Source organism: Diabrotica virgifera, chromosome 4 (assembly GCF_917563875.1).
Source record: "Diabrotica virgifera virgifera chromosome 4, PGI_DIABVI_V3a".
In the NCBI taxonomy this organism is placed as follows: domain Eukaryota; kingdom Metazoa; phylum Arthropoda; class Insecta; order Coleoptera; family Chrysomelidae; genus Diabrotica; species Diabrotica virgifera.
In genome coordinates, this window is record NC_065446.1 from 174,130,087 (window position 1) to 174,154,156 (window position 24,070).

Below are 24,070 nucleotides of genomic sequence, written 5' to 3' on the forward strand. Positions count from 1 at the left end.
GAAATAGAACGTATTTTGAGTTAAATATATTACATACAATCTTCTTTTTGCGTCAATTAATTTAATTCAAAAAATATTTTTTTGGCCACCCTATATAAATAATGATATTAATGCTTATATTACTGAATAGAGAATTGAACGTTCTTTCAAATGAGCTACCATACTACTCCTATTCCCATTTAAAAAAATCATCGATTACGTCATCACGCTCAGATGGATAACGTCACTAGTATAAAATATATGCCAAAAAAATTATAATTTGAAAATAAAAATCGACCTGTTTCGGGATTTTTCTCCAAAATCGTCCATTTTAACGAAAATGAATTTATTCCATAATTTAGCCCCTCTCTGTATACAGTAGCACAATGAAAAATTGACTGATTTATATTTACAGATTTATTAAAAAATATTTAAAGAGCATCATTATTATTTTGTCGTATTGTTAATAAACTGTTTCAGAGTTTCAGAATTTAAAAATCGACCCTCATAAAGACACTCACGCAAAAAAAACAAAATTTGCAATTTTTGCGCCTTAATATTTAAATTCAAATTAAAACATAAAAAGTTTTTGTTAATATTATTTGTTTTGATATGTTAATCTTATTACAATAAACCAAAATACCTACATAATTTTGCTGACTATGTTCGTGGAAGCAGTAGTCAAAGGTGAATCTTTTTACTCTTTCTCGACTGTCTCCCACATTTTGTTCTGGTACCTGGAAGAATATAAATGTTTTAAAATTAGATCAAAGGCTTAAAAGCCAGGCGCTATAATTTACTTAAAGCAAATATAGATTCGGCGTTAAATTCCAATGTATAGTTAATGTGCAGCCGTTTGCAAGGTAATTAAAGTAATGGTTTTGCAGCTCACAAATTTTAAGTCCAAGATCAATATGCATGCTATAGACTTAAATTTAGCAAGATTTAAAAAATTATAAACAAATAGTAAAAAAATTATATTAAAATAAAATTAAAACGCAATACATTGCGTACAAGTTTGTGTTGTCTCTCTTATCTTTTTTCTGATTTGACTGTTAATGATTTTGTAATTGTGACTGTCTTTGTTCTTGGCTTGTCTTCGTTGGTCCATCATGCCGAGTATCTCGTCGGTCATTCAGTTGTCTCTCTTTCTTATCGGTTATTTTAATATCTCTTTGCATGAAACGATGAGGCAGTTTTTTAGTGTTTCCCATTGTTGGTTTATCGTAGGAGTTAGGTGTTAGTATCTAATTTAATTAATTAATAATAAATAATACGAACTATCCGAAATCCGAAATAATACGAACGGTATAGTATTCGATGCGCCTTAGCAAGACGAGAACAAAAATTATATACTTCCGATTTCATGCCTGTCTGTCCTTCTGTCTGTCTGTCCGCGAATATTACACCTCTGTTATTAACCTTCGTCGGGCAGCATAGGAAAATTGTAACTTTTGAGTTTTCAATGTAATAACTTTTTTTGTTAAACAGATAGAGACTTGAAATTTTGTGACTTCTGATGATGTGAGCAAAATGTAACAAATAAATTTTTATTCAGTTTCAGGAGGCTTAAATTGTTTCTACCTACCCCCATAAACGACGGCATAGGTACATTTGTACCTTATACATTTTTATTAAATAAATGTTATAAAATATCAATAAATTTTGTATTTACATATGATTATTTCATTTATAGGAGATTCTGACCAATAGAAAGCTACAGAAATAGAAACTAAACTGATAATTTTTGATAATATCCTGTCGTCAAGTATATTACGTCAGATGCCCTTCGTTGCTAGGAAAAAATACATTCAGTGATATTAATGACAATTAATGTTTTAAAAATTATAAAAGTAATGACTTTCAACCGTCAAGTATTTATAACAAATGTGTGTTTAATTGTACTAATTTGTACTTACATAAATAAATTACAATAAAATTTTGGCTTTGAACAGTTTTATTCATGAAATTATCGCAACAAATTGCACTCGATCTCTAAAATTATTATCGAATTTTTGCCCTCGTGACACTTTGGCATAATTTCACTCCCCTTCGGCTCGTGAAATTAAAACTGTCAAAGTGTCACTCGGGAAAAATTCGATAATTTTAGAGCTCTTGTGCAATTACTACTGATAGTTTATTTAAACCAAAATACAAAAATTAATGTTAGTGTGTATTTTTGTAACACATGGGTCATGTGTTCAACAATGAACCACACGTACACAATGAACCAATCAATCTTTCGTTAGTAATACGCATTTTAGAAAAACGCCGGCACCACTGTACGAATGTACTAGATAACCTAGAACTAAATCTCAGTTGTTGTTTTGCTACCACGAAACGTGCACGTGTTATAACGGATTATTCGCAAAATTAAATTCCAACAGAGGGCGCTCAAAATTTCAAAGATGGACGACAACGCTAGGAAAACAATTCATTTTGTCATTTGAATTCACCGTTCTAAAACGTTAAATTAAAATCATTTACAGGAGTGTTTTGCCAAAGTAACCACTAAGTTTTGCAACTAAGACACCTTATAAGTTAAAGACGACTCAAAATTATGTTTAATCTGTATGCATTCATTAAAATTTGATGCTAACTACTGATTTGTTTTTACTTTTTTTTCATAAAAAAATCTGGCCCCCGATAATCACACAGCGTTCTAAAAATTAATAATCTATCTTGGGATTTCTAATTTTGTTTTTAATTTAATTAATAGGTGCACTACAGTTTATTTTACACCGACAGATAACAATTTTTAATTAAATAAAAACTGGAAACTTGGAAACTAAGTAGGTGAATTTATTTTATAATAATTGTGTTCTGGAAATTACGAAGTGGTCGGGATATTTTTCATAACGATGTACATTTTATGTACAGAATATATACTACATTTTATTCATTTATTTAATTTTGCAGTCGCTTAAACATTAAAAAATACTACGTTTAATACAAACGTTAAATTAACAAAATGTGTGATTTGGCATTGGTTAATTTAGGTCATTACGTAGAGTATAATAGGAATGAATACTGAGGAACAATGCAATAGTTTTTTTAAATCGAAATTATTGTTAATTACAACATAAACTGACCGCAAATATGTACACAAGTTAATGGCAAAGTCAATGTTTTCCTTGAGTTGATGCTTTTCAATTTCGCCACCAGGCGTCGCCCACTTTGCGGTTCCTCGCCAATATGAATTTGAACGCATCGAGTAAAATTTTGAAGGTAAATATTTTGGCTTTTATTTCTTACATGCGTGAATTATTTTAATTTGTTTTCTGTGGTACGGTACATTGATACATTAGTTAGTGTTTGGGTATGTAACTCTAAAATACACTGTTGTAGATAATGAATTATTGCTTTTTGATTGTTACAAGGTGCGGTACGTACACAATGGACAATGAACCAAACTATGTTGGGACACAATGAACCATGGTTCACTGTGTACCCTTCCAATTGTTTAGATTTATTTTTATTTTCAGGATGGGTCGCGTTAAGATAGTAGAAAGAAAGAAAGGCGCACATACTGTTGATCAAATGAGGGCAGCATTGGACTTAGTAACCAGGGGTATGAGTATTCGAAAAGCAGCAGTAGAAAGTAATTTAGCATATCCTACATTAAGGCGATACGTTGAAAAAAGAAAGTGTGCCCCAAACGAAAACATAAGATTTGTTCCTAACTACGAGGAGAACATGATTTTCACAAGTGAACAAGAAGATGCTCTTAAACCTACTTAAAAACTTGTGCACTTATGTTTTATGGATTGACATCTGTTGAATGTAGAAAGGTTGCATATCAAATGGCTCAAAGGAATAATATCAAAATTCCTGATTCATGGAAGAATGCAGAAATGGGTGGCAGGGAATGGCTCCGAAGTTTAAGGAATAGGCATACCTACAGATCTGTCTCTGATAAAACCAGAGCCGTGCAGCCTGGCACGTGCGACATGATAATGTTAATCGCTTTTTAGACAACTTATATTCTGTAATAAATCGGAATGCCGTATTTTCTGACGGTACAAGAATTTACAACTTGGATGAAACGGCCACAACGGTGCAAAAAACTCAGAAAATATTGGTACCAAAAGGGAAAAAGTGTTTGGTAAAGTCAACAGCGGTGAGAAAGGGACACTAGTAACAACTTGCTATTTTATATGTGCCGGTGGTTATGCTTTACCTCCAGCAATAATTTTTCCGTGGAAAAATTATAAGGATTTCATGTTAAAAGGCGCCCTGACACTGGCTCTTTAGGCCTTGCTACGCCGACAGGATGGATGAATTCGGAGTTATTTGTAGAGGTAATGAAACATTTCATTAAACATAGCAGAAGCTCTCCTGATAATCCATCAATTCTAATATTCGATTATCATGAATCTCACTTATCCATCGAAGCCTTAGATTTGGCAAAAGCTGCAGGGGTTAATATTGTAACTTTGCATCCCCACACATCGGCTAAATTACAGCCACTTGACGTTGGTTTATACGCGCCATTAAAGACGTATTATAACAGTGCCTGTGGCACTATATAACTAGAGTCGTGGCTTCTAAGAAATCCTGGTAGGCCGATATCTATTTATGACTTAGCTGAATATATTGGAATAGCACACAGTCGTTCCATGACTCCTACAAATATAGCCAATGCCTTTAAAAATGCTCTTTGATCGGGATATCTTTACATATGACGATTTTTTGCCAAGTGAGGTAACAAACAGACCATGCCCCAATGATGAAAGTTCTAATAATACAAGAGACCTTCAAGGAGCTGAACATAAAGATGAAATCATTGTGCCAAATGAAAATGACAGTTCTGCAACTAATAGCATTCAATCAGAAAACCCCGAACATACAGAAAGTCGAGCGGGACCATCATTTATTCCACCACAACAATTTATGCCTGCATTGAAAGCCCAACCTCGTCAAAATAATAGAAAGAACAGAAAAAGTAAAAATGGTATTTGCAAACTATTTGCAAAAAGTATAATTGCCACAGATACACCGGAAAAAAACATTATTGAAGAAGAAAGGATGGAAGCTAAAAGAAAGAAGCAAATAAAAAATGAAAATAGGCAAGCTAAGAAGAAAGTGCAATTTGTTAATGACGATAATACAGATTCAGAGGAGGATGAAATAGATATTTCCCTTGAGAGTGACATTGATAGTGGAGAGTATGAACAAGATCTTCCAGTTTTAAATCCAAATTTATTTAGTACCCAAGGTTTTAACCCTAAAGTAAAAGATTATGTCCTGGTAGAATTTCATCCACAAAGGTCAATAGTATATTATGTGGGGAAAATATATATCGCATATAATTTTTAAGAATTAAGGATAAATATAGTGAGCAGTTTGTTATGCCCAATGTTCCTGATGTAACTTCCGTCAAAAAGAAAGATGTGAAATATATTTTGCCGAGACCAAAACTATGTGGCAGCACAAAACGACAACAATCTTATGTTGCGTTTACAGTGTCTTTTTCTTTATTAAATATCAGATAGGAATAATTATACCTATCTTCAATTTTATTGTTCTTTTCACCTATTATTTTGCTTTTAAACAATAAAACTTTGAAATCTTACTGTAGTTTCTGTAAACCTAATTTTTATTAGGTATGTTTAAAATAAAGTACTTTGGTTCACTGTGTACGCAGCACTAGTTCATTGTGGGACACCACCCGTGGGACACAATGAACCAAAGACACTTAAAGAAAAAAAAAACAATATGAACTCAAAAACGTTAATCTTTGAAACGATAATCAATCTAAATTGATAACCAAATTATGTGTAATATATTACTAATATGTGTTTCTTATACTCGTACAATTTCGTGCTTCTAGGTTAAAAGGGAACTGATATAGACAATTTTAAATTTTGAGTGGTCGTTTTAGACAAAGAATGTTCGTCACACACAGGTACAACTTTTTCTCGTTTTTGGTTATTTCTTCCGTTCATTTTGACAAACATGGCAACTTCCGGTTACTAGAGTAGATCCACGAAATCTGTGAGATACTTGAGGAGGAGTATCTACAGCAAAACAAAGATCTTTAGAAAGATCGTCAAAAATTTCCTGCGTTTGTCCTTTGTTTTTTGTAAAGGATTGTGCTCTCGATATGATGTAGGATGCTAAGCCAGTAACGTCAATCATATTATAAGAAAAGGGTAAGGACCAACCCAATTTTCGACGCTTGAGCATACATTCACGCAGCATTTTATCCATGGTATCAACTCCCCTTTGGTTTTGTTGTAGTACTTAATTATTTCCGACTACTTGTCCTGTCATAGTATGCATGGACGAGAGTAACACTACTGCTTTGTTTTTCTTTACCAAATAGTAGCATCATGACTGTACGCAAGAATTGTGGAAAACAGCTCTTTCCTCGTTTGCTTGCATATTGGTGGGTAGAAATCTCTTATTTTTTCTAACTGAGCCCACTAACGTCATGTGACATGAATTCTAGGCTTTAGCTAGTTCAAAATTGGTAAAAAGTTATTTGTGGTAACATTTTGTCCAGAACCTTTATAAGACGTGACCAGATCCAAAACTGTTCGTTCACCAACGTTAACTTGTCGGGAACCATATGCTGTTTTTCAAATGTAAAGGTGAATTTGTATGTGATAAAAACCCAAAATACCTTGATCCCATGTTTAGTGGGTTTGGAAGATATATTATTATATTGTGTAAAATTTGTACAGCCGCTAAACGGAAACATTTGTTCATCTATAGTTTTACATTGAGGTGGTTTATAGCCTTGTTGCAAATTTTTATTCAGCATCGTCCAGATGTCTCGTATGAGTGCAGTCTTATTGGCTTTTTTGCGTTATTGGCGGGTATTTTCGTTGTCAAATCTTATGTATATTATTATATAGACTCATTATTACTTATGATAATTTTTAGGTACACACGTATTTGACGTATTGACAAACACCAAACAACTAAATGTGGATGAAATCTATGCTTACAATTGAAATACAATACAATGCTACTCTTCCTAGAATTTGTTTATGACCACTATTTCCTAGATTTAGTGTTGCAGTAATTTCAATAATTTACGATAGATAAGAGAGGTCACTTAAAAGCGGCTTCTAATCTTTGTTTGTAAATCCCTACAAGAACAAATTACCGAATATTATTATTTATTTATTGCAATATTAAACAATTTTTAACCAGGTATGCTAGTAATAAATAATACTATCTTAAAACTAACAAATATTTCCCTTTAGATTAAGGAATTTTTAAGAAAATATACAACAGGTACAATTATTATATTCTTTTTCTCATGATCATCTTTCAGTGCGTCACAGTTTTTCGATTTCTTTCTAACGCATTAAATTGTATGTGACAGAAAAAAAGGCACGTCCGTGATTACAGACATTTACAACATTTATTCTAGTTATTCTAGTTATCGATAGATGGCGTCATAATAAAAAAAATATTTTTTTTTAAATTAGATAGGTAATAATATTACAAATATAATCTGTATAATTTATAAGACTATACAAATCAAAGAAAATACCATTTTATAAATGCAAGAAACACATTTGATTTGTTTTTATTCCAAATTGAAAATAAAATGTGACAACTGTCAGATTTAACTAAAATTTCATGTCACTAAAATGTATATTATCACGGACTTACCCTTTCTCCTATCATTTGTTACGCACTGAAAAATGCTCATGAAAAGGACAATACCTATGCCGTCTGTTACCATTGTAAAATTATGCCGCTCGACAAAGGTTAAAACAAATAGAATAACAAATGAGGTGTAGAATGACAGCTCATAACCCAAAGATGGTATATTAGAAGCGAGAAATTTGGTTTCGGATTTACGGCTTTAGAGTTGCAACCGGAACTATTGTTTTAAAGTCGCCGAAATAGTACAAGCGATATATTATTCGACACGCCTTAGCAAGACAAGAATAAATATATATACAGTCGGAAAAATGAAAGAATACCCATGAACGAACATATAAAACACGCTGTATTTTCCTGTCACCGTGTCACAAAGAAAATTGTCCAGTGCAACTACATGTAACAATAATTATTACATGTACTTGCGCTGGCCAATTTTTTGTGTGACACGGTGACAGGAAAATACAGCTTGTTTTATATGTTCGTTCATGGGTATTCTTTCATTTTTCCGACTGTAGTTCCGGTTTCTCTCTCACTTTCGGTTAAAAAGTGTAATCGGAAGTGCCCAACGGCGGATCCAGCAACCTTGCAAGGAGGGGGCAATGAAATAAAAATTTTCTCATCACTCGCGTACGCAGGATTCTTTTTCGGTATAGGCTGTTACTTTACTTTTCTTCATGTAACATGTTTTTTCATAACGTTGGTTACTATCATAGCTATTTTAATTTTATTCACTGCCACCCTAAATCAACCACGGCTTTTTCGCCTTGGACTGCATTTGCCTTCTATTTTCACTTGCATAATATTTTGTAGCAACCTATATTTGAAACTTCTCATTACACATTACATGTCCAAAATACTCAACTTTTCTCTTCTTGATGCCTTCTATAATCTCAGTAGTCTTGCTGAGACGTTCTAGTATTGTGGAGTTTTGATCTTCTTCACCCAAGATATTTTTAAAATTCATCTATAGAACCACATTTCGAAAGCCTCAAGGCGACTTAGGTAAGTAAGTAGATCGATTTTATTCACAGTCCAAGACTCGACACCATACAGTAAGACCGAGAACACGTACTTTGGAGAACGAATTCTGTTTTATGTTTCATTCCGTTATTCAGTTGTCAACAGGACACAAAACTCACTATTTATTTTCAATCGTATTTATCTGTTTCTTAAAAAAGGTGACACCAGGTGAAGTTTCAAGGAGGAGGCAATTGACCCCATTTTCCCCCCCTTGGATTCGCGCCTGAAGTGCCACATTATAGTCGCAAAAATAGTTCATGTGATATATCAATCATCGCGTAGTGAAAAGTCTAGCTCGAATTTTTTGATGTCATTTCCGGTTAAAATGTTATCAAGGGCGGATCCAGGACCGATTTTTGGGAGGGGCCATGAACTTTTTTTGGGGAAGGGTTCCGAGGGGCCGGTGGGTAATTTTTAAACATTACGGTTAAAATGGTGAGTTTGAAGGCACTTTTTACACACTTTTGAGTTCTATAAAGACATTTAAAAGTTATCGTTATTAAAGAATTATTATAGTTGTTACCGATTCATCCACATTTCTTCGGATACAAGTGCAGTTCTTTCAACAAGTTTAATACTATTTTTTCCAATGCTTCTCCTGTCATTCTGTCAGGCCTTGTTTTTCCCCTCTTTCTTGATTTTCACTAATAATTGTTTTTATGTTCTCATGCGCGTCAATTAACTTGACAAAGTTTTCTCGAATGTTGTTATTGTGTATGTATTTCAAATTTAGATAAAGCTGTTCTACTTGGGATACGTCGGTTATTTCGTCAAATATGGCAGAGTAATAATTTGCACTTTGAACATGATTCATGTTTTGTTCAATTATTTCTTCACCACAACATGTTATTAATTATTGGTTTTTGACTGGTGTTACTAATGGATGTTGCTGCGGATAGCTGTCGTTGAATAGTCTTATCTCCTGATGAGATTTTAAATCTTAACAATTCCCCTCATTGATAGGTCTAGCATCTTCGTCCAGAAGCAGAAGGCCATCATCGCGACAGCCTCTTAGAGGAATATTTTGTCGACCTAAGAACACTATAGACTCTACTATTGGTCGTAGTCTTTCTTTATTTTCTTGTATCTCTTTAGACCTTTGAGAGTCTTTCTAGTTTGACTGATTTTTGTGGGTTATGATAACTTTGTAGAAAATCCACCTAAACCTCAACGCACTCCTTGTGATATGATTTTTTTTCATGGATTTGTATCGCTCCGTCGTTGCCCATGAGTTTGGGCGAAATGTGTTAAAGGTTTCATGACAAGGCTTTCTGCTGTCATCCCTTTATTATGACCATATTTTTTATTAGAAAAATAAAATTCAATACTTGTAAAACAATCCCTTTTGACTGTTCGAAAATACCAACTAACTCTTTGTTGTAAGTTCTGGTGATCCAAGTAACGCTTCATTTATTTTTTTATTCTTTGTGTGTACAGAATAGTGGTGCTCAGACTTATACTGTGTGGGATCTACCACATAAACTGCAAGGGTCCAACGATCGACTGCTAGTAAAAAACAACAGTTTTGAAAATAAAAAACTTTGTTGCACATTTCTATTTGATAAAAAGTTGTAACTTCAGAGAGTTGTAATTAAAGTCATGCTTTTCATCCTAATTTTATTTGGATGTTGATGCATTGCACTGCATAATATTCACAAGATTTTCATATGATGATACGGAATTACTGTGAGCCAGATGCAAGCATGATGAGATATGTTCGTCAGTTAGCAGATTATGATACTTTGATTTCACTACCTTCATTTGGGAAAATGCAGACTCACACAAGTACGTTGATCCAAAGAATGCTATGAGCTTCAGAGCTATTTTCCTCAAAGATGGATATTTGTTATACGGTATGAAGGACTAAAATTTCTTTTCAGCCGCTCTGGACTTCAGGTGTATATAAGTATCCGAAATTATTTTCAGTGCCTCATGTTGGACGGAAATGATCTCCATATTGAAAGTAATTAATATTTCAGTGGCAGTTTTTTCCACGTCTTCAAAAGCAAATGGATTAGACATGGATGTTACAATATCTGTCAGTTTCTTAAAATCAGCCAAGCGTCTTTTAAACTCGCCATGAATTACTTGCATCTCCGTCTCATAATAAATATAATTCAAATGGGCCGTTAACCTTTTTTCAACGATAGAAAGTTGTTTAAATCCTTTCTGTTCATTTGATTAATCAATATTAACAATTTGTTGACAAAGGAATGTAATGTTCTCATCATATCGATAATTGTTATTTTTACCCTGTAGTTCCAAATTAAGGAGGTTCAAATGATTTGCTAAATCTGATAAGAAAGCCAGATCACTGAGCTTTTCGTCTTGAAGTAAATTTGCCCCTCGTTCTTCTAGAAAAGAAATTATTTCGGGACTAATTATTTCAACCACCTCACATACATTATGTATGCAGAAGTAAATTAGTGTCCACATGTTTTTCATTTGTATTTTTTCCATGAATCGCGATCGACTTCAAAAAATTTGGCGATCGACCGGTCGATCGCGATCGACTCTTTGAGCACCGCTGGTATAGAATATGGACATTGATAGGATTTTGATGGCTGCCAAGATCGTTCTAACAATTGGCACTTATCTATATTTTGATTTATAAATCATCCTATGTCATTCTTGAAGCTTCTATTACTGCTTTTGTTCAATTCTAGTCGAGAAAACATATTTATCCCTTGTTTTATACATATTATATGTGTTTGAAACTAAGAACATTTGAACTGCCACTATTTAAATTTATATTTTTTAAATTCTCGGAGGGGGCCATGGCCTCCCTGGATACGCCCTTGAATGTTATGATCGGAAGTTTGGCCAAAATGACTCAAAATAAGGGGAATTGTGTCTCAATAGACGCAAAGTTACAAGAAAAGTTCAAATATTCAACTTCCAGTTCTATTTCCGGTCACGGTGTGTGAAAACCTAAGACTTACGAAGTTTAATTGCTTGTTTGTTATGGACTAAATTGGACCTGATTTTTTGTTCAAAAATTAAATTTTGTGATTAATTTATATTTTCATATTTTTTTTTAACAATAAATTAATAAACATTGTTAATTAATGAAATTAATTATTAGTTATTCAATACTAAACAATTAACCTCAATATTTTCAAAACTTTGGAGTGTATTTATATTTACCTTAATATTTATGATTTCCAACGATTCTTCATTAAGTACGGAAATGACTGGAACGCATTCTATTTCAGTCTCCCTAAAAGTTAAAAAGAATAAGTATAGTTATTGGCCTCAAGATGCTTTTAACACTACGTAGACAGGTGGATAGTTTTCATCATAACATCAAAAAGTCACCAAACTCGTATACATACTTTGGTATAAACTCAATCTAAGTTTAGAACTCTTTCCCCATTCATTGAGCAGAAAGTCAATGTTTATTTTTGGTCGACTAAGTAACATTGGCAACGACTTTGGAGGTATTTCTTTTAATTCAATATACGAGGGAAGGGCAATAAATTCTTGATCTAATATACGCTAATCACAAAAAGTAATTACGGCTGATTTCATAATGAAGTTAAAGCAGTCTTTAAATTTAAAGTTGCCTTTAACTTGAGATTTGCATTTCATAATCAAGTTAAAGGGCCCTTTTTTATCAAAAGCCCTCTTTAACTTTAAAGTGCAGATTTCGGACCTTTAAGTTGCTAAAGTCTCGTTTAAAAGATATATAACCTATTTTGTTGAGATGAAAACACAGTTGTTTTTGTATTTAACTTTTAAGGTTAACATAACAGTCAATAATAATTATTATATTATTACTAGGATTAATTCATTGTACTTTAAAAGTACAATTATGTATAATTTTGAAACGTCTAGTTCAAGAAATTTATTGTATTCAGAAGACCAAAAATTAACCAGAACAGATTAAGAGCAAACTGTTTTGAACAATAATAATATGATGATCTGGATTTTTATCAAAGATTTAAGTTGAAAACAAACAGTTTTGTGTGCCTTCTTAAATAGAAAACGAAATAACTTTGCCTACTATTAGGTAAGTGACTAAAAATTTGTTGATGTAAGTAAAAACAATGCTGCTTATTTATTTTAGTGGTGGATGCCATGCATTACTCCCATGCAACAATTCTGTTGGATTTTATGCATCAGGAAGTATGCAATTAAAAGTAGCTGATTTTACGGCAGTGTCCAGAGGTTCAGCAAGTAGAATTATTATAAAAATAGTATCCTTTACAATTGCAAGAATCATCAAGAGATGGAAAGCTGTTGAAGATTTTTACAAGATTGCTGTATTCCCTAGAATAATGAGTGCAATGGGTTATACTTTAATTAAAATAGATTCTGCAGGTGTCCAGGATGCAGAAATTTTCAGGTCCAGAAAATCATTTTTTGCATTGAATGTTCAGTTAGTGATGCAAAATTTAAAACTAGAGATATTGTTGTACTGTGGCCATCAAATAAGACATTTTTAATAATAGTAGGCTGAAGCATAATTCAGGGGCTTAGAATCACACAAATGTAGCTACATTTTGTTTTATTTTCGTCTACAGAAATATTAGGGTTAAGGTAACTGAACGTTATAATATGTAGGTACCTAAAGCAGGTGGACATATGTTCATGTGAATCTTAAATAAGAAGTTTAATGTAGTTATGTTTGTTTGACCATAACCCCATGAATTTTGAAAGTGGTATCTTTGGCCATTACATATTGATCGGTGACGAACAAGGAATGTAGTAGAACAGCAATATGGTTTGTGGAAATGCAGATTTCGCTGTGTCTAGGTACACGCTAACGTGTACGCAAATAAAAAAGTTAGGTACACGCGAATTAAAATTCATCAAGCCAGTGACGTCATTATTTAGCGTGCGCAGTGACTTTATATTTTGGTACACGCGTTTTTGATATGTTTAGTGTTTGTTGTTTGTTTGATAGAAAATATTTTTATTAAGGGAAGGGGAAGGGGAGCAAAACTATTCAGATGTTTTAAACTTAATTGTAACAAAACAATAGGTATGTATATAAAAGTATATATTCAGGTTAGCCAAATAAATATTAATTAACATGATATATACAAAATACTGCTAAAATAATCTTTATACGTAAGTTAATTATATCAGTTTATATTGGTGTTTATTTTTGCTGTGGTGTTTATTTTTATCTATGCAGGGAGTTGAACTTGTTACGATGTTCATAGAAAATTGGTTATAACTTTGTAAATACTCTGTAAAACATAATAAACCTTTATATTTTTGTGATATGGAAGTTAAGAAGATTTCAAACATAAAATAACATATAGGGTGTTCCATTTAAAAAACATAAGTTTGGTATGCCACTATATTATCGAACGCCCTGTAACATTCTAACTAATTTTAGTAATTTTGTAATATGAAGCTCAAAGTTTGCTAAAATTTTTGTTACTAACTTTTATTGCTATCTATTACTATAGCGGATCTACTGAGCTGTATCACACTAATCAATTGCCCCATATATTTTATCTTATTACTTCTGCTACCCTTAATCACGAAGTTTTGTCTCTTATCTTTTTCATACTGTTTTAGAATGTTGTTAAACTCATTAAAAGAACTAAATAATTGTCCACACTCCATAGTTAATTAAAAAAAAAACACTAAACAAGTAAAAAATAAGGAAACTCTTTACAAATCAATATTAAAGTGTAAACATAACGTGATTAGACAAATTCTAACCACACTCTGACACTCATCGCGATACTTACAGATACTTAATACCAGACCAGAGCATACACGCGGCTCAAATTAGCGTGTACCAAAAACCCAGTTATAGTACACGCTAAATAATGACGTCACTGACTTGATGACGTTTAAGCGTGTACCTAACTTTTTTATTTGCGTACACGTTAGCGTGCACATAGACACAGCGTGCAGATTTCCTATACTCCGCTTAGGAATGAGACTACAATTAGAAAACATGACTGTGATTGTTGCAACTAGAGTGCTTCGTAATATTGCCATTGATATGGATGACAATTTTCCTGTGAATAAAACTGAAGATGAAGCAAACAATGAATAATTACAACAGATAAAAAATAATGAAAATATTTCAGAAAACAATATAACTGTGTTAATAAATGAACACTTTGGTAGTTTGTAAATATATTTATTAATAAAAACAAAATGAATGTATTGAACTTTTTATTTATTTTAGTTAATCCCATTTTTTTATAGACCTGGATAACATGTACCAAAAAAAGTTGATTAATAGCAAGCTGAAAATTCGTTAATAGCTTAACAGTGTCTGTCAGACAAACTTTGATGTATGGGAACACTGGAATAGGGGGAGTTTTAATTGTGAAACAGGTTAAAAATTTGGAACGTAAAACTATGAAAACTTCCACGTATTTTGTTGGACAGAACTTCCAGTTGATTTGTTACCATTCATTAAACTCTGATGCAAAAATCAGACTGGTGTTTATCACCAACTGAGCATTTTAATGAGTGGAACACGAAGAACATGTCAAATGACAGGAATCATGTTGGTTAGTAATAGCAGTCTGATTTTTGCATGAGAGTTTAATGAAAGGAAACAAATCAATTGGATGTTCTGTCTGACGAAATACAAGGGACGTTTTCGTAATCTGACTTTCCAAATTTTTAAACTGTTCCACAATTAAAACTTCCAGTGTTCCCGTACATCAAAGTTTGTCCGACTAGACACCGGTAAGCTATTAACAAATTTTCAGCTTGCTATTAATCAACTTTTTTTGGTGTGCAGGATCCAGGCCTGTTAGGTAGTTTTATTTTTAAATCCAATAATTTTATTTTTTTTATATTCTGCCTCTTCCCTTTCTATCATTTTTTTCCTTCTGTTCTGCAAATATGCAATGCAAATGAACATTAGTTTGTCTGTACATGATACTCAATTATTTGGATAATTTAAATGATTTTTAACAAATAAAATATTGTACCGACCTTTCCTTTATTCTTCACATTTATTTATTATATTTCTATAACTTTCTATCTTTTGTAACAAAAGAAGTTCCTCCTCTTTGCTAAAGTTTGTAGAAGTAATTTTTTGTTATCTCGTTATATGTCCATTTTTTTAGATTTCACTTTTTATTGATGAGTAATTAAGTAATAGTAGAAAATTGAAAAGTAAGTATTAGGTGATTAAAAAGAAAAGTAGAGTAATAAATATATAGAAATAGTAATAACAAGTAATAATAATTATTATAATAATTAAGTAATAATAAGTAACTTTTTGTAGTAAAAACAAAAATTATATGAGTAGTATCCCAGAGTAGGTATCCTACAAAACGCTACAAACTGGCAAAATGTATGACATTCAAATGTCATAATTTCCATTTTAGTTCAAATATAACATAATTCAGTTTAACCAACTGTATAAAATTTCATTAAAACAGACTTTACTAAAAGAATCCTTTAAATCGAATTATGAAATCAAAATCGTTAACAGCCGCTTTAAAGTCCACTTTAACATAAAACCTCCTTTTACTAAAGTCCACTTTTTCGAATGATTATGAAATCGGCTGTTAGTCTAAGATACAATACAAGGCCGATTTGCACCGATCTGTTTAATGGATAGAAATGATTGGATATGTAATTTAGCATGTTAACAATTACAAAAAACAAGGGTTACCCGATCTAATCTTGTTCTAACTATAATTAATTAATAATTAAAAAATAATATTTTTTTTATAAATTAAAAAAAATTTCGACCCTTACAGATATTATTTCAGATTTTTTTGGTCATTCTAAACAAATTATAAACAATCTAAAACTAAAAAAAGAACGAAAGATGACGATTTTCAAGGCTCAAAAACATAAGTATAAAATATCATTTTTGAAATTACGAAGCACCTAAATTCAAGATTAAACCTTATTATCAGTTCTAGATAAGTTTTTGGACTTATTTCATTTTGAAACATTGTTTTTTAGTTGTTAATGCCCGTCTCCCCATAAGAAACCTTCCTCATTAACAATTAAAAAAATATGTTTTAGACTAAAACATCGCTAAAATTCTTATCGAGACCTGATAGAAAATGGTTTGAACTTGAATTTATGTACTTGACGATTACAAAAATGATATTTTTTACTTATGTTTTTGATCCTTGAAAATTGTCATCTTTCGTTCTTCTTTCAGTTTTAAATTGTTTATAACCCAAAACGATCAACTTTAGAGAAAAAATGCAATAGACCTTTTTTGTTTAGAATGATCTAGAAAATCTGAAATAATATCTGCCCGGGTCGAAAATTTTATTTTAAAATTCATAAAAAAATATCGTTTTTTAATTATTGACTTAGTCTAGGCGCCAAATAGAGGTCACCGTGTCATTTTTAATTCTGATGGACAAACTCAACGGTTTCTTATGGATTTTGGGCTGCTGATTACGAATTTCGAGGGGGGATTTCAATCCGAGTGGTCAAGAAATTGTTATAAACAATTTAATTGTTTATAAATTGTTTATAAGGCTCTGGTTCATTAACTAAAAGAGATTAAAAAAATGTTTCAAATAAAATTTGTTCCCTAATAAAAAACGAGGAAACGTTTACTAAACTTAAATCCGACAATTAGAACTCAAGATATTGTAAAATTAGTGCGCAATGCAAATTGCAAAATAAGTATTTTTCGAAGCTTTTCCGATCCTGACTCGGCTTCTACGCATGCAAATGAGCCTTATAAGGCGTCCTTTTAAAGCCTAATTAAGAGGGTTCCAAACAAAGTTTGTTAAATTATTTGATCTTCATTTGTTTTAAAGTTATACCCGTTTGAAGTTATAATTTTCTTAAAAAAATTGTACATTAATTTGTTTATAAAGGTTTCAAGCAAACTTGAGCTATAAACATTTATACTTTAATTAACAATAATGATAAAACAACTCAAAAGGAACAATTTGAGCTTACGAAAATGTTCGTAAGTTTATTTTTGGCTAAGATGTCGATATTTTAATGGCGCGCTATGAGGCGCAAGATTGGCTCACAGTCAAGTAAGTATGTATTCTTCGACGCTTTGTCGATCGTAACTCGGCTTCTACGCATGAAAATGAGCCAATATGTGATATCCATATAAAAATGGATCGAGTTCTTTTGCAGCATCATCATTGCATATAAAACGAGCATTTATGATGTGGCGGCATACACACAATTGACGGGACTTGATGATGCTGCAAAAGAACTAGATCCACTTTATATGGATATCATATAGATAATTAGACTCTGAAGCTTCAAAAAGTTTTAGTTTTACTGCCTACAAGAACAGACTTGTACCACCATGTAACTGTTAAAATTTCGCTAAGAACTTATGCAGATGTAAAAAAGCTGATATTCCCTGTATATCTCTATTCAGATTTGCAGATGCATGAAAAAAATGTTTGTAAAAATAGTATTAATAAATAATATCAACTTACTTTTTAGTCATACTTCTGAAATATTAGTTTTTAATGTTTTTTTCTCATTTAGTGCAAAAAATAGAAGACAATGTAAATAGAATGAAAGGTGATACGAGGTACAGTATGATGATTTAATTATAAGAATTATATGATAAAATTTTATTAGGATCTTCAAAAATGAAAAATGAAGATAACGTATGTATACATAGAAATTATAATTTGCATCGAGAAGTTAGCGCGTGAACCTTTACGCGGTGAGCCGATCTTGCGCCTCATAGCGCGCGCCATTAAAATATCGACATCTTGGCCAAAAATAAACTTATGAACATTTTCGTAACCTCAAATTGTTCCTTTTGAGTTTTTCTATCATTATTGTTCATTAAAGTATAAATGTTTATAGCTCAAATTTGCTTGAAACCCTTATAAACAAATGAATGTACAATATTTTTAAGAAAATTGTAACTTCAAACGGATATAACTTTAAAACAAATGAAGATTAAGTAATTTAACAAACTTTGTTTGGAAGCCTGTTAATTAAGCTTTAAAACGACATCTTCTAAGACTTATTTGCTTGCGTAGAAGCCGAGTTACGATCGATAAAGCTTCGAAAAATACTTATTTTGCAATTTGCAATTTGCATTGTGCACTAATTTTACAATATCTTGAGTTCTAATTGTTAGATTTAAATTTAGTAAACGGTTTTTTCTTCGTTTTTTATTAAGGAACAAATTTTATTTGAAACTTTTTTTTATCTCTTTTAGTTTATGAGCCAGAGTCTTATAAACAATTTATAAACAATTAAATTGTTTATAACAATTTTTTGACCACTCGGATCGAAATCCCCCCTCTAAATTCGTAATCAGCAGCCAAAAATCCATAAGAAACCGTTGAGTTTGTCCATCAGAATTGAATATGACACGGTGACCCCTCTGGCGCCTAGACTAAATTATAGTTAGAACAAGATTAGATCGGGCAACCTTTGTATTTTTTTTATTGTTAACATAGCCCGATCAGGGAACGCAAAATTTTACGAAAACCTCCAAAATAATAAAGGAAAGACGAAAATTTGGGAATAGTTAGTTGAAATTGTCTATTATTATATAAGAAAAAGTTTACAATTCTACATCCCCTCCATTTTACAAAAATTGGAAAATACGGGGTGAAATTTCTCGGGGGTGAAAAAATATACGTTCAAAAAATAAGTCCAGAATTGGATAAAATGACTAATTCTAAGTAACTTTTGTTCTATAGAGTTTTTTTACTAAGTCAATACTTTTCGAGTTATTTGCGAGTGAATGTGTTCATTTTTAACAAAAAAAAAATGTTTTTGCACGGTTTTTCGGAGATAACTCAAAAAGTAAGTATTTTAGCAAAAAAAAATATCCTTAGTAAAAATATAGCTTATAAAAAATGGTGTATGAGTGAGGTCTGCAGACCCAGTAGAAGCAGAGTTGCAGCTAATGAAATGTAGGTTCTCTTCGTCAAATTCCAAATTTAATATTTCAATGTGAAATAAATAAAAAACGGAGCACTTTTCGGGGAAAATTCATTACAACTTTTTTAAAGTGTTTAAAAAAGGTTTATTTTTGTTTTTAAAAAAAACTTCTAACATTAAAAGTAAGTGAATTACGCTCAAAATATTGTTGGTCCCTTTTATTTTTTGGTAAAAAATGGCGAAAATCGCCCCTTAATTAGCTTCTCAAATAAAATTAATCGTTACCGCTTTACAAGTTACTTTTCTTATGTATTGTTTATATTATCTATAAGTTTTATTGGTTCAAAGAACTCAGTTTTGAAAAACATTGGGTTTAAAATAAAACATTTTTTTTAACTTTGAAAAAAATCGTAATTGTTTATGGAATTAACTTAAAAACAATTAGGAATACCAAAAATCTCAAAGAGTAATAAAATGTACGTTTTGCTTTTATGAATATTTTTGATATTATGTTTTCTTGTTAGACAAAAATTGGTTATGCTATGGCTGTTCAAAAATTTGCCTAAACTCGTGATTCGTTACTCGTTCAAGCCATTTTAACTACAGCTTTTTCAAAACGAAGCACTTTGAACCGATGAAACTTACAGATCATATAAATAATACATAGACAAAGTAACTTGTGAAGTGGTAATGTTAAAAAATATATGTGGTGCTAATTAGGGGGTGATTTTCGCGATTTTTTTACCAAAAAATAAAAGGGACCAACAATATTTGGAGCGCAATTCACTTACTTTTAATATTACAAGTTTTTTTATTAAACATAAATCAACCTTTTTTTATACACTTTAAAAAAGATAAAATGAATTTTCCCTTAAAAGTGCTCCGTTCTTAAGTTATTTCACATTGAAATATTCGATTTGGAATTTGACGAAGGAGAACCTACGTTTCATTAGCTGCAACTCTGCTTCTACTGGGTTTACAGACCTCATGTAAGTATTCACCACTTTTTTCAATTTTTGATGGGCTATATTTTTGCTAAGAATATTTTTTTCGCTAAAATACTTACTTCTTGAGTTATCTCCGAAAAACCGTCCAAAAACATGTTTTATTTTGTTAAACATGAACATATTCACTCGCAAATAACTCGAAAAGTATTGACTTACTGAAAAAACTCTATAGAAGAAAAGTTGTTTAGAATTAGTCATTTTATCCAATTCCGGTCTTATTTTGAATGTATTTTTTTCATATTCAATTATTCAGTATTCCTCTGCATTTTTGTAAAATGGAGGGGATGTAAAATTGTAAACTTTTTCTTGTATAATAATAGACAATTTCAACTACCTATTCCCAAATTTTCATCCTTCCTTTATTTTTTTTGGGGTCAGATTTTTCTTTGATCGGCCTAACATGCTAAATTACATATCCAATAATTTTTATCTTTAAACAGATGGTGCAAATCGACCGTATATCGGATCCTCTACTTACTATGCCGCATACTTTTTAAAAGGGAAAAAAAGTTTAAAAGTTATTTTTAATTTTTAGCAGAATGTAATAATATTCGTCTATGGGCTCTTTTAGGTGTCTATAAACCCACAAAATTTCAAGTTGACGCGTGTTTTTGCCGAAAAAAAAAATAATAAACAAAACGTTAACAAGAGAGAATATTTATTTCGGACATTTGTGTTCGAGAATTTGATCTGTACACTACATCTGTTTGATTTTTTAATGGGGAGGTGCGTTCTTACAAACAAATGAGAAATTTTACGTCAGAACAAGCAGCCCAAATTGTAGCTTTAAAAAGGTGAATCTACCAATCCAGATTTCCAAGAGCTTTAAGAAAGTATAGAGAAACTGGAGGATACACAAGAAGACCAATTCCAGGACGTCCCAGGTACACGAACTCTGCAGATGACTGTTATTTACGTCTTCAGACTTTGCGTACACGTCATGTTACAGCTAGACAACTGCAAAATGAGCTTTCCACAGTCCGTAATGTCCCACAAACCCCAGTTTCCACAGTCCGCAGCAACATAATGCCTGCTGCTGCACCTGTGGTAACGAGGGCACACCGTTTAAAGTTCGCATGAGAACATGTCGATTGGGATATTACCGATGGGACTAACATTCTTTTTATTGATGAGTTAATATTTGCTCTTTGTGGATCTGACACACGTAATCCAGTTTACAGACGCGCCGGTGAGCGATTTGCTCAGTGTAACATAAGAGCAGCCAAAAATGTTGGAGGTGGCTCGATTATGATATGGGGAGAGATCTGCTTTGCAGGTCACACATAATTAACAGGGTTTCGTAGGGGATCCCTGATAGCTGATTGGCATATAAGACAGGTTTTTGGAAAAATTTTCGTGCCTTTTGTTCCAATTATTGGAGATAATTTTGTCCATATGCAAGACAACGCCCGCCCTCACGTTGCTAGAATAGCAATGCAATATCTTCAAGAGGTTGGTATTCAAGATCTTGATTGGTCAGCAGTCAGCCCAGACCTAAACTCAATTTAGCATGTTTGGGACACCTAAAAAGACGTATAAGAGCCCGTATTGTCGCTCTGGATAACCTTGATGAACTGGGAAATGGTTTAACGGAAGAATGGGAAAATCTGGATTTGGAGTACATACGATCTTTGATAAGTGGCCTTCCACAGAGAATGGGGGACGTCATTAGGGTGCTAATACCAGATACTAAAATGTTCAATATGTCCTTTAAATTCTTTTTATTTTATGGATTTGTCGTTACGGATTTGTCCTTATGGACTAATCAAAACTTCGGGACTTAATACGATACTTTTTATGACGAGTTTATAAGTAAAGTAGATAAGGTCGACAATAAAACCTTTTTATTTTTAATTTGGTATATTATGCAACGAGCATTTAATGATGGTCGTTATTATGCGAATATGAGGGATACAAGCCCATTTTGTTAGTAAATATTTTTGGTCCTGTGCTTCTGCGCTAAATTGCCTGATTTCATTCGTGGAGAATGTCTTGGCCTTTATAATATTCAGATGTTCTTTTTAATAAGGATTGTAGTTTACAATATTCACTTATACCCACGTTATGTTCAATGGACAACAGATTTTAATATTGAGTAATTAGTCCATTAAATGAACGGGAAATACGGCGATACCGTGTAAATTTCAGGGGCAACTCCGAATTGCATGAAAATTTGGATTTAGGTTCTACTTACCCTCTTGAAGTAAGATTCCTTACTTTTACTTGAGAGTGATAGTCACCCCTTCTCGGGGGTGAAAAAACATACGTTCAAGATAAGCCCGGAAATGGATGAATTGACTGAATATAAGCAACTTTCGTTCTAAAGAGTTTTTTTTATGTAAGTCAACACTTTTCGAGATATTTGCGATTGAAAATGTTTATTTTTCGACAAAAAACCACGTTTTCAAACGGTTTTCCGCAAATAACTTGAAAAGTAAATATTTTATAAAAAAATATTCTTAGCAAAAGTGTAGCTTATAAAAAAAACTAAAAACGTGGTGTATTAGTTAGGTCTATAAACCGAATAAGGGAAAGTTGTAGCTCATGAAAAATACGTTGTTGGTCGTCTAGTTCGAAATCCAATATTTCAACGTAAAATCACCGAAAAATTAAGCACTTTTCTGGGAAAATCCAGTTAATCTTTTTTAAAGTGTTTACAAGAAGCTTCGTTTTATTTGTTAATAAAAGTTTCGGCTTTCAAAATACGCTCAAAATAAAATTGGCCCCTGTTTTGGTAAAAAAATCATGAAAATCTCCCCGTGTTTAGCTGTCCAAATGAAATTAATCGTTACGGATTTACAAACAATTTACTTTACTTTTCTATTTCTTATATGATCTGTCAGTTTCGCCGGTTTAAAGTGCTTATTTTTGAAAGTGTTACAGTTGAAAGGGCTTGAACGAGTCACTATACACGAGTGTATGTAAACTTTGAATAGCCGTATCCTAACCAATTTGTGTCTTGCGAAAAACAAAATGAAACTATCATATTTATAACAGCAAAACCTAAATTTTTTTACTCCTAGGTCTGGATCCCGCGTATGAAAAAAGTTGCTTAATAGCAAGCTGAAAATTTGTTAATAGCTTAAGGGTGTCTAGTCGGATAAACTTTGATATATGGAACGGTCAGACCACGAAAACGGCACATTTATTTTGTCCGACAGAACAGACTTAAACTCTCCGAACAGAGATTAAACTCTCATGCAAAAATCAGACTGCTATTTATCACATGTCATAATTCCTGTCATTTGACATATTCTACATGTTCCACTCATTAAAACGCCCATTTGGTGATAAATGGCAGTCTGATTTTTGCATGAGAGTTTAATCTCTGTTCGGAGAGTTTAAGTCTGTTCTGTCGGACAAAATACATGTGCCGTTTTCGTGGTCTGACCGTTCCAAATTTTTAACGTGTTCCACAATTAAAACTGCCCCTGTTCCAGTGTTCCCATATATCAAAGTTTGTCCGACTAGACACCCTTAAGCTATTAACAAATTTTCAGCTTGCTATTAATCAACTTTTTTTCATACGCGGGATCCAGACCTATTCTTGGTCCTTGGGATGTTTCGTATCACTCTTACTTTTTAAGTTATTTCGTAAATTTTGGACATTTTTCCAAAATTTTTAGAAATTTTTTTTT

At 32.1% G+C, this 24,070-nt stretch overlaps 1 protein-coding gene across 1 annotated transcript in view; it reads right to left on the reverse strand.

Moving 5' to 3' along the window:
• LOC114330371 (uncharacterized) overlaps nt 1-24,070 on the reverse strand; it is a 170,858-nt gene that overhangs the window by 138,135 nt on the left and 8,653 nt on the right. The window contains exons 2-3 of the mRNA XM_050649798.1: nt 11,776-11,848; nt 627-716 (exon numbers count right to left, since the gene is read on the reverse strand). Coding sequence (XP_050505755.1) covers nt 627-716; nt 11,776-11,848 — 163 coding nt within the window. The remainder of the gene's footprint in view (nt 1-626; nt 717-11,775; nt 11,849-24,070) is intronic.